Below are 12,562 nucleotides of genomic sequence, written 5' to 3'. Positions count from 1 at the left end.
GTATTGTTCTGCAGGATTGTGATTTTGACCCGTCCAAATACAACAGCGTCATAGAATGTGAGAAGCCTAACAATGACCTGGCCAGATTCCGTGGTTACATGTGAGTACACCTTCATTCTCTTTCGTTATACTGCTTAACTTCTACTCTTACCTTCTCCTACTCTTCTTCATCATCACCTTCATTCTCTTTCGTTATACTGCTTAACTTCTACTCTTACCTTCTCCTACTCTTCTTCATCATCACCTTCATTCTCGTACATTATACTGCTTAACTTATACTCTTACCTTCTCCTACTCTTCTTCATCATCACCTTCATTCTCGTACATTATACTGCTTAACTTATACTCTTACCTTCTCCTACTCTTCTTCTTCATCATCGTGCCTTGCCTTTTTATTACAGGGAGAGGATATTTTAATTTTGATAGACATCATCATATGGATAAAAACAACTTCAGTGAGCTGCATTTAATCATAATGAAAATACATCTGGTTATTCATTCCAGTTGCTCTTTCTGCATTGTGCTGATGGTGGTTAACAGTTCATCAGGAACTGGAATCAAACTAACTGGAGGAATGGCTGTTTCTGACCCACACACTGGCTATGTCCCAAATGGCACCCTATTCCCTATATACAGTAGTGCACTACTTTTGACCAGAGGCCTATGGGCCCTGGCCTAATGTAGTGGACTATATAGGGAATAGGGTGCCACTACCATTACCACTATCATCACCACCACTACCACTATCATCACCACCACCACTACCAATACCACTACCACCAGTATCACCACTACCACCACCAGTATCACCACCACTACCACCAGTATCATCACCACCACTATCACCACCACTACCACTACCACTACCACTACCACCACCACTACTACCACCACACCACCACTACCACCACCACTACCACCACCACACCACCACTACCACCACCACTACCACCACCACTATCATCACCACTATCACCATCACTACCGCCACCACTATCACCACTATCACTACTACCGCCACCACTACTACCACCACCACCACCACTACCACTACTACTACCACTACCACACCACCACCACTACTACCACTACCACCTCCACCACCACTACCACACCACTACCACACCACCACCACTACTACCACCGCCACCACCACTACCACCACCACTACCACTACTACATTTACATTTACATTTTAGTCATTTAGCAGACGCTCTTATCCAGAGCGACTTACAGTAGTGAATGCATACATTTCATACATTTTTTTTTTTCTTCTGTGCTGGCCCCCCGTGGGAATCGAACCCACAACCCTGGTGTTGCAAACACCATGCTCTACCAACTGAGCTACAGGGAAGGCTACCACTACCACACCACCACCACTACTACCACCACCACTACCACACCACCACCACTACTACCACTACCACCACCACTACTACCACCACCACTACTACCACTACCACCACCACTACTACCACTACCACACCACCACTACCACTACCACCACCACCACCACTACCACACCACCACCACCACTACCACTACCACCACCTCCACCACCACTACCACACCACCACCACTACCACACCACCACCACTACCACTACTACCACTACCACCACCACTACCACACTACCACCACCACTACCATCACCACTACCATCACCACTACCATCACCACTACCACCACCACTACCACCACCACTACCACCATTACTACCACCACCACTACCACCACCACTACCACCATTACTACCACCACCACTACCACCACCACACCACCACCACTACTACCACTACCACCACCACTACCACACCACCACCACTACCACACCACCACCACTACTACCACCACCACCACCACTACCACTACCACACCACCACCATTACCACTACCACCACCACCACTACCACCACTACCACCACCACTACCACCATTACTACCACCACCACCACTATCACCACCACTACCACTATCAATACCTCTATCACCACCACTACCACCAGTATCACCACCACCACTATCACCACCACTACCACACCACCACCACTACTACCACACCACTACCACTATTACCACTACCACCACCACCACTATCACCACTATCACCACCACTATCACCACTATCACCACCACTACCACTATCACCACTATCACCACTATCACCACCACTATCACCACTATCACCACCACTATCACCACCACCACTATCACTATCACCACCACCACCACTATCACCACCACTATCACCACCACTATCACCACCACCACCACTATCACCACCACCACCACCTCTATCACCACCACTATCACCATTACTACCACACTGCTGCTACTGTGGTATCTATCCTGTTGTGTTACTGTAGAGAACACTACAGACTACTACAGCCTCTATAGCCTGTTACTGACTACTACAGCCTCTATAGTGTTACTGACTAATCCATCTCTATAGTGTTACTGGCTACTACAGCCTCTATAGTGTTACTGACTACTACAGCCTCTATAGTGTTACTGACTACTACAGCCTCTATAGTGTTACTGACTACTACAGCCTCTATAGTGTTACTGACTACTACAGCCTCTATAGTGTTACTGACTACTACAGCCTCTATAGTGTTACTGACTACTACAGCCTCTATAGTGTTACTGACTACTACAGCCTCTATAGTGTTACTGACTACTACAGCCTCTATAGTGTTACTGACTACTACAGCCTCTCTAGCCTGTTACTGACTACTACAGCCTCTATAGCCTGTTACTGACTACTACAGCCTCTATAGTGTTACTGACTACTACAGCCTCTATAGTGTTACTGACTACTACAGCCACTATAGCCTGTTACTGACTACTACAGACTCTATAGTGTTACTGACTACTACAGACTCTATAGTGTTACTGACTACTACAGCCTCTAGCCTGTTACTGACTACTACAGCCTCTATAGTGTTACTGACTACTACGGCCTCTATAGTGTTACTGACTACTACGGCCTCTATAGTGTTACTGACTACTACGGCCTCTATAGCCTGTTACGGACTACTACGGCCTCTATAGCCTGTTACGGACTACTACGGCCTCTCTAGCCTGTTACGGGCTACTACGGCCTCTATAGCCTGTTACTGGCTACTACAGCCTCTCTAGTGTTACTGGCTACTACAGCCTCTCTAGTGTTACTGGCTACTACAGCCTCTCTAGTGTTACTGGCTACTACAGCCTCTCTAGTGTTACTGGCTACTACAGCCTCTCTAGTGTTACTGGCTAATACAGCCTCTCTAGTGGTACTGGCTACTACAGCCTCTCTAGTGTTACTGGCTACTACAGCCTCTCTAGTGGTACTGGCTACTACAGCCTCTCTAGTGGTACTGGCTACTACAGCCTCTCTAGTGTTACTGGCTACTACAGCCTCTATAGTGTTACGGACTACTACGGCCTCTATAGCCTGTTACGGACTACTACGGCCTCTATAGAGTTACTGGCTACTACAGTCTCTATAGAGTTACTGACTACTACAGCCTCTATAGTGTTGAGTGCTAAGAGCCTTCTAAGGGAAGTCCACAATGCATTGCAGCGTGAAGATCTATTGAGCTGTTCAGTGCAACACACACACACACACACACACACATACACACACACACACACACACACACACACACACACACACACCCACACACACACTAGAGGTCGACCGATTAATCGGAATGGCCGATTTAATTAGGGCCGTTTTCATAACAATCGGTAATCGGCATTTTTGGACACCGATCGTGGCCGATTACATTGCACTCCACGAGGAGACTGCGTGGCAGGCTGACTACCTGTTATGCGAGTGCAGCAAGGAGCCAAGGTAAGGTGCTAGCTAGCATTAAACATATCTTATAAAGAACAATCAATCTTAACATAATCACTAGTTAACTACACATGGTTGATGATATTACTAGTTTATCTAACGTGTCCTACGTTGCCTATAATCGATGCGGTGCCTGTTAATTTCTCATCGAATCACAGCCTACTTCGACAAACGGCGCATTTGCGAAAAAAGCACTGTCGTTGCACCACTGTACCGAACCATAAACATCAATGCCTTTCTTTAAAATCAATACACAAGTATATATTTTTAAACCTGCATATTTAGTTAATATTGCCTGCTAACATGAATTTCTTTTAACTAGGGATAATGTGTCACTTCTCTTGCAAACAGAGTCAGGGTATATGCAGCAGTTTGGGCCGCCTGGCTCGCTGCGAACTGTGTGAAGACCATTTCTTCCTAACAAAGACAGCTAACTTCCCCAAACGATGATTTAACAAAAGCGCATTTGCGATCGTTCAATCGTTGCACGAATGTACCTAACCATAAACATCACTGCCTTTCTTAAAATCAGTATACAGAAGTATATACACTGCTCAAAAAAATAAAGGGAACACTTAAGCAACACAATGTAACTCCAAGTCAATCACACTTCTGTGAAATCAAACTGTCCACTTAGTAAGCAACACTGATTGACAATACATTTCACATGCTGTTGTGCAAATGGAATAGACAACAGGTGGAAATTATAGGCAATTAGCAAGACACCCCCAATAAAGGAGTGGTTCTGCAGGTGGTGACCACAGACCACTTCTCAGTTCCTATGCTTCCTGGCTGATGTTTTGGTCACTTTTGAATGCTGGCGGTGCTTTCACTCTAGTGGTAGCATGAGACGGAGTCTACAACCCACACAAGTCGCTCAGGTAGTGCAGCTCATCCAGGATGGCACATCGATGCGAGCTGTGGCAAGAAGGTTTGCTGTGTCTGTCAGCGTAGTGTCCAGAGCATGGAGGCGCACCCAGGAGACAGGCCAGTACATCAGGAGATGTGGAGGAGGCCGTAGGAGGGCAACAACCCAGCAGCAGGACCGCTACCTCCGCCTTTGTGCAAGGAGGAGCATGAGAAGCACTGCCAGAGCCCTGCAAAATGACCTCCAGCAGGCCACAAATGTGCATGTGTCTGCTCAAACGGTCAGAAACAGACTCCATGAGGGTGGTATGAGGGCCCGACGTCCACAGGTGGGGGTTGTGCTTACAGCCCAACACCGTGCAGGACGTTTGGCATTTGCCAGAGAACACCAAGATTTGCAAATTCGCCACTAGCGCCCTGTGCTCTTCACAGATGAAAGCAGGTTCACACTGAGCACATGTGACAGACATAACAGAGTCTGGAGACGCCGTGGAGAACGTTCTGCTGCCTGCAACATCCTCCAGCATGACCGGTTTGGCGGTGGGTCAGTCATGGTGTGGGGTGGCACAGCCCTCCATGTGCTCGCCAGAGGTAGCCTGACTGCCATTAGGTACCGAGATGAGATCCTCAGACCCCTTGTGAAACCATATGCTGGTGCGGTTGGCCCTGGGTTCCTCCTAATGCAAGACAATGCTAGACCTCATGTGGCTGGAGTGTGTCAGCAGTTCCTGCAAGAGGAAGGCATTGATGCTATGGACTGGCCCGCCCGTTCCCCAGACCTGAATCCAATTGAGCACATCTGGGACATCATGTCTCGCTCCATCCACCAACGCCACGTTGCACCACAGACTGTCCAGGAGTTGGCGGATGCTTTAGTCCAGGTCTGGGAGGAGATCCCTCAGGAGACCATCCGCCACCTCATCAGGAGCATGCCCAGGCGTTGTAGGGAGGTCATACAGGCACGTGGAGGCCACACACACTACTGAGCCTCATTTTGACTTGTTTTAAGGACATTACATCAAAGTTGGATTAGCCTGTAGTGTGGTTTTCCACTTTAATTTTGAGTGTGACTCCAAATCCAGACCTCCATGGGTTGATAAATTGGATTTCCTTTGATTATTTTTGTGATTTTGTTGTCAGCACATTCAACTATGTAAAGAAAAAAGTATTTAATAAGATTATTTCTTTCATTCAGATCTAGGATGTGTTGTTTGTGTTCCCTTTATTTTTTTGAGCAGTATATTTTTAAACCTGCATATTTAGTTAAAAGAAATTCATGTTAGCGGGCAATATTAAACTAGGGAAATTGTGTCACTTCTCTTGCGTTCATTGCAAGCAGAGTCAGGGTACATGCAACAGTTTAGGCTGCCTGGCTCGTTGCAAACTAATTTGCTAGAATTTTACAGAATTTTGACATAACATTGAAGGTTGTGCAATGTAACAGCAATATTTAGGCTTATGGATGCCACCCGTTAGATAAAATACAGAACGGTTCCGTATTTCACTGAAAGAATAAACGTTTTGTTTTCGAGATGATAGTTTCCGGATTCGACCAGATTAATGACCTAAGGCTCGTATTTCTGTGTGTTATTATGTTATAATTAAGTCTATGATTTGATATTTGATAGAGCAGTCTGACTGAGCGGTGGTAGGCAGCAGCAGGCTCGTAAGCATTCATTCAAACAGCACTTTCCTGCATTTGCCAGCAGCTCTTCGCAATGCTTCAAGCATTGCGCTGTTTATGACTTCAAGTCTATAAACTCCCGAGATTAGGCTGGCAATACTAAAGTACCTATTAGAACATCCAACAGTCAAAGGTATGTGAAATACAAATGGTATAGAGAGAAATAGTCCTATAATAACTACAACCTAAAACTTCTTACCTGGGAATATTGAAGACTCATGTTAAAAGGAACCACCAGCTTTCATATGTTCTCATGTTCTGAGCAAGGCACTTAAACATTAGCTTTCTTACATGGCACATATTGCACTTTTACTTTCTTCTCCAACACTGTGTTTTTGCATTATTTAAACCAAATTGAACATGTTTCATTATTTATTTTAGACTAAATAGATTTTATTTATGTATTATATTAAGTTAAAATAAAAGTGTTCATTGTTCATTCAGTATTGTTGTAATTGTCATTATTACAAATATATAAATAAAAATCGGCCGATTAATCGGTATCGTTTTTTTTTTGGGGTCCTCCAATAATCGGCATCGGCGTTGAAAAATCATAATCGGTCGACCTCTAACACTAACACACACACACACACACACACACACACACACACACACACACACACACACACACACACACACACACACACACACACACACACACAGGTGGTCTGAGTTCACTGCATAGTTCCAGAGGAATGTTATGAGTTGATTTCCCTACAGTATCTGCTGATGTACCTTTTTGCAGTCAGGTCTATTATAATATGCAGATTATTCTAGATGAATTGATCATATCTTACGTTTTGTGTCTCCTAGTCATCATGCTGTAATGTTACTCGGTGATATAAAGTGATTGAATGCTCTGTGTCTTATCTGTAAACAGTACCCATCGCAGTGGAAGAAGAGATGGCCTGTACAAAGACAACTTGCTGCTGAGGGGCTGTACTATCCGTAACACAGAAGAGTGTGTGGGGATAGTCATCTATGCAGGTAAACATTCCGGCTCTTTCCTTTCTCCTTACCTCCTTACCTCCTTACCGCCTTACCTCCCAGTCACAATGCATTGGAGGACAAGGTCAAAGAGGTAAGGCAGCCCAATATACACCCTGACTCTCTCTCAATTAGTCTTTCCTCAGTTCCTCTCAACTCCTTCTCAAAAAACGCATTGGAGGAGAACGTTCGAGAGGCGCGGCCTTGACCGATCATCTCCTCCAATGGGGTTTAGAAGCGAGCAAAGAGAGAAGGAGCCTCTGTTTGACACCCTGTCTCTGTATGACATCTGGCTCCATATCCATAGTGTCTGAGGCAGAGCGCTGATCTGAGATCTGTCCATATAATCCTATTCATTATGATCTAGAAGGAAAACTGATCTAAGATCAGCACCTACTCTGAGCTTGCTTTGTGGACGCTGGCCCCTGTCCTGTATGAACTGCATGTTAACAGCCAGTGTGTTGTAGGTCATGAGACTAAAGCCATGCTGAACAACAATGGCCCCCGTTACAAACGCAGCAAACTGGAGAAACAGATGAACGTGGACGTGGGCTGGTGTGTTATCATCCTACTGGTCATGTGCCTGTTTTCTGCTATCGGTATGTATCCCATTATAGTACCACGTGTGTCCCATGAGGTAAACTACGTCCCCCAAAGAGCTGAAAGGGTTTTAAGTCAGACAGTCCTGTGGAAATCTATTGGCACGTGTCCTCTATAAAACGGACTCCTGTTTTTGAAAGAGTTCCAACATATGGGACTTTATTAAACTCAGCAAAAAAATACAAAATAAAGAAATAAAGAAACGTCCTCTCACTGTAAACTGCGTTTATTTTCAGCAAACTTAACAGGTGTAAATATTTGTATGAACACAAGATTCAACAACTGAGACATAAACTGAACAAGTTTCACAGACATGTGACTAACAGAAATGGAATAAAGTGTCCCTGAACAAAGGGGGGGTCAAAATCAAAAGTAACAGTCAGTATCTGGTGTGGCCACCAGCTGCATTAAGTACTGCAGTGCATCTCCTCCTCATGGACTGCACCAGATTTGCCAGTTCTTGCTGTGAGATGTTACCCCACTCTTCCACCAAGGCACCTGCAAGTTCCTGGACATTTCTGGGGGGAATGGCCCTAGCCCTCACCCTCCGATCCAACAGGTCCCAGATGTGCTCAATGGGATTGAGATCCGGGCTCTTCGCTGGCCATGGCAGAACACTGACATTCCTGTCTTGCAGGAAATCACTCACAGAACGAGCAGTATGGCTGGTGGCATTGTCATGCTGGAGGGTCATGTCAGGATGAGCCTGCAGGAAGGGTACCACATGAGGGAGGAGGATGTCTTCCCTGTAACGCACAGCGTTGAGATTGCCTGCAATGACAACAAGCTCAGTCCGATGATGCTGTGACACTCCACCCCAGACCATGACGGACCCTCCACCTCCAAATCGATCCCGCTCCAGAGTACAGGCCTCGGTGTAACGCTCATTCCTTTGACGATAAACGCGAATCCGACCATCACCCCTGGTGAGACAAAACCGCGACTCGTCAATGAAGAGCACTTTTTGCCAGTCCTGTCTGGTCCAGCGACGGTGGGTTTGTGCCCATAGGCGACATTGTTGCCGGTGATGTCTGGTGAGGACCTGCCTTACAACAGGCCTACAAGCCCTCAGTCCAGCCTCTCTCAGCCTATTGCGGACAGTCTGAGCACTGATGGAGGGATTGTGTGTTCCTGGTGTAACTCGGGCAGTTGTTGTTGCCATCCTGTACCTGTCCCGCAGGTGTGATGTTCGGATGTACCGATCCTGTGCAGGTGTTGTTACACGTGGTCTGCCGCTGCGAGGACGATCAGCTGTCCGTCCTGTCTCCCTGTAGCGCTGTCTTAGGCGTCTCACAGTACGGACATTGCAATTTATTGCCCTGTGTTAGGGGTGTGTACGGAGGCGAAGTCAGGTGCAGGAGATCAGAGTGTAGTAAACAGGCGCACTTTAATTCCGGTCCAAAAACGACAGCACATAAAAACATAAACGTGCCAAAAACACGGAACATAACAAAAGTATGGCGCCTGAACAATATCCACATAACAAGAAACAATTACACACAAAGGCATGGAGGGGAACAGAGGGCTAAATACATGCAGTGTGATTATGGAATGAAAACCAGGTGTGTAATGGAACAAGACAAAACAAATGGACATATGAGAAATGGAGCGGCGATGGCTAGAAAGCCGGTGACGTCGACCGCCCGAGCGCCGCCCGAACAAGGAGAGGAGCCGAACGCCGCCCGAACAAGGAGAGGAGCCGAACGCCGCCCGAACAAGGAGAGGAGCTGACTTCAGTGGAAGTCGTGACACCCTGGCTGCATCTGCAGTCCTCATGACTCCTTGCAGCATGCCTAAGGCACCTTCACGCAGATGAGCAGGGACCCTGGGCATCTTTCATTTTGGTGTATTTCAGAGTCAGTAGAAAGGCCTCTTTAGTGTCCTAAGTTTTCATAACTGTGACCTTAATTGCCTACCGTCTGTAAGCTGTTAGTGTCTTAACGACCGTTCCACAGGTGCATGTTCAGTAATTGTTTATGGTTCATTGAACAAACATGGGGAAACAGTGTTTAAACCCTTTACAATGAAGATCTGTGAAGTTATTTGGATTTTTACTAATTATCTTTGAAAGACAGGGTCCTGAAAAAGGGACGTTTCTTTTTTTTTGTTGCTGAGTTTATAACCAAAAATATCCCAATCTAGTTGTTAGACATTGGTTAGCTCTGTGGTATGCAGACATATCAGCAACTTGTGACAGTTGATCACAAACAGGTTCTGAAACTAAACCCTAAACCTCTAAACTTCCTGTCTCTTTCTGGTGTTCAATGGAAAGTGTACATTTAAAATACTTGACTCAGTAGAAGGACATATTGTACTTACCTCAGGACTGGCAACTGTTACTGAGGGAACTGTCCTGGTTTAATAGATCAAATTAAACAAACTGTTATGATTTTACTTTGTTGGTTTGTTGGGGATGTGTCAGAAGTTACAGCAAGATGTACAGGTACATATTATCCCAGAGAACAGCAACCTTAAAAGTATTGATTTAAACACTTGTTCCTAAAGTCGCCGTCAATGGAAAAACATGGACGTAGACTATATACGTGACAGCCTGTAACAAGGCCACAAACATGGACGTAGAATATATACGTGACAGCCTGTAACAAGGCCACAAACATGGACGTAGACTATATACGTGACAGCGTGTAACAAGGCCACAAACATGGACGTAGACTATATACGTGACGGCCTTTAACAAGGCCACAAACATGGACGTAGAATATATACGTGACAGCCTGTAACAAGGCCACAAACATGGACGTAGAATATATACGTGACGGCCTGTAACAAGGCCACAAACATGGACGTAGACTATATACGTGACAGCCTGTAACAAGGCCACAAACATGGACGTAGACTATATACGTGACAGCCTGTAACAAGGCCACCAACATGGACGTAGAATATATACGTGACAGCCTGTAACAAGGCCACAAACATGGACGTAGAATATATACGTGACAGCCTGTAACAAGGCCACAAACATGGACGTAGACTATATACGTGACAGCCTGTAACAAGGCCACATATTTTCTAGCTGTTATGATTTAATTGACCTAATTGACCTGTTGATTCTCCAGGGTTGTGGATGTAGTTAGTCTATAATTACCTTTGACCTTGTTGTCTCAGGTCACGGGTTGTGGATGTACCAGTACGGAGATAAGAGACCCGTGTTTGATGTTCTTAGTCCTGAAGGAGCTGACCTGTCACCTGTCCTGTCTGCCGTCTATCTCTTCCTCACCATGATCATCGTCTTTCAGGTACGCCCTCACTCCCTCTCTATTCAATTCAATGGGCCCTCACTCCCTCTCGCCCCCTCTATTCAATTCAATGGGGTCTCATTCCCTCTCGCCCCCTCTATTCAATTCAATGGGCCCTCACTCCCTCTCGCCCTCTCTATTCAATTCAATGGGCCCTCACTCCCTCTCGCACCCCTCTATTCAATTCAATGGGCCCTCACTCCCTCTCGCACCCCTCTATTCAATTCAATGGGCCCTCACTCCCTCTCGCACCCCTCTATTCAATTCAATGGGCCCTCACTCCCTCTCGCACCCCTCTATTCAATTCAATGGGCCCTCACTCCCTCTCGCACCCCTCTATTCAATTCAATGGGCCCTCACTCCCTCTCGCACCCCTCTATTCAATTCAATGGGCCCTCACTCCCTCTCGCACCCCTCTATTCAATTCAATGGGCCCTCACTCCCTCTCGCACCCCTCTATTCAATTCAATGGGCCCTCACTCCCTCTCGCACCCCTCTATTCAATTCAATGGGCCCTCACTCCCTCTCGCACCCCTCTATTCAATTCAATGGGCTCTCACTCCCTCTCGCCCCCTCTATTCAATTCAATGGGGTCTCATTCTCTCTCGCCCTCTCTATTCTATTCAATGGGGTCTCATTCTCTCTCGCCCCCTCTATTCAATTCAATGGGGTCTCATTCCCTCTCGCCCCCTCTATTCAATTCAATGGGGTCTCACTCCCTCTCGCACCCCTCTATTCAATTCAATGGGCCCTCACTCCCTCTCGCACCCCTCTATTCAATTCAATGGGCCCTCACTCCCTCTCGCACCCCTCTATTCAATTCAATGGGCTCTCACTCCCTCTCGCCCTCTCTATTCAATTCAATGGGCCCTCACTCCCTCTCGCACCCCTCTATTCAATTCAATGGGCCCTCACTCCCTCTCGCCCTCTCTATTCAATTCAATGGGCCCTCACTCCCTCTCGCCCTCTCTATTCAATTCAATGGGGTCTCATTCCCTCTCGCCCCCTCTATTCAATTCAATGGGGTCTCATTCTCTCTCGCCCTCTCTATTCTATTCAATGGGCCCTCACTCCCTCTCACCCCCTCTATTCAATTCAATGGGGTCTCATTCCCTCTCGCCCCCTCTATTCAATTCAATGGGGTCTCACTCCCTCTCGCACCCCTCTATTCAATTCAATGGGCCCTCACTCCCTCTCGCACCCCTCTATTCAATTCAATGGGCCCTCACTCCCTCTCGCACCCCTCTATTCAATTCAATGGGCCCTCACTCCCTCTCGCACCCCTCTATTCAATTCAATGGGCCCTCACTCCCTCTCGCC

General features: G+C 46.5%; 1 protein-coding gene across 1 annotated transcript in view; it reads left to right on the top strand.

The window, feature by feature from the left end:
- atp10a (ATPase phospholipid transporting 10A) overlaps positions 1 to 12,562 on the top strand; it is a 206,094-nt gene that overhangs the window by 38,236 nt on the left and 155,296 nt on the right. The window contains exons 3-6 of the mRNA XM_082962802.1: positions 15 to 100; positions 7,276 to 7,382; positions 7,850 to 7,981; positions 11,112 to 11,242. Of these exons, the coding sequence (XP_082818928.1) occupies positions 15 to 100; positions 7,276 to 7,382; positions 7,850 to 7,981; positions 11,112 to 11,242 (456 nt within the window). The remainder of the gene's footprint in view (positions 1 to 14; positions 101 to 7,275; positions 7,383 to 7,849; positions 7,982 to 11,111; positions 11,243 to 12,562) is intronic.

Source organism: Salmo salar, chromosome 16, assembly GCF_965601325.2.
Source record: "Salmo salar chromosome 16, fSalSal1, whole genome shotgun sequence".
Taxonomy (NCBI): Eukaryota; Metazoa; Chordata; class Actinopteri; order Salmoniformes; family Salmonidae; genus Salmo; species Salmo salar.
The sequence above is the reverse complement of the archived record's forward strand: the minus strand, read 5'-3'. Positions and strand labels throughout refer to the sequence as shown.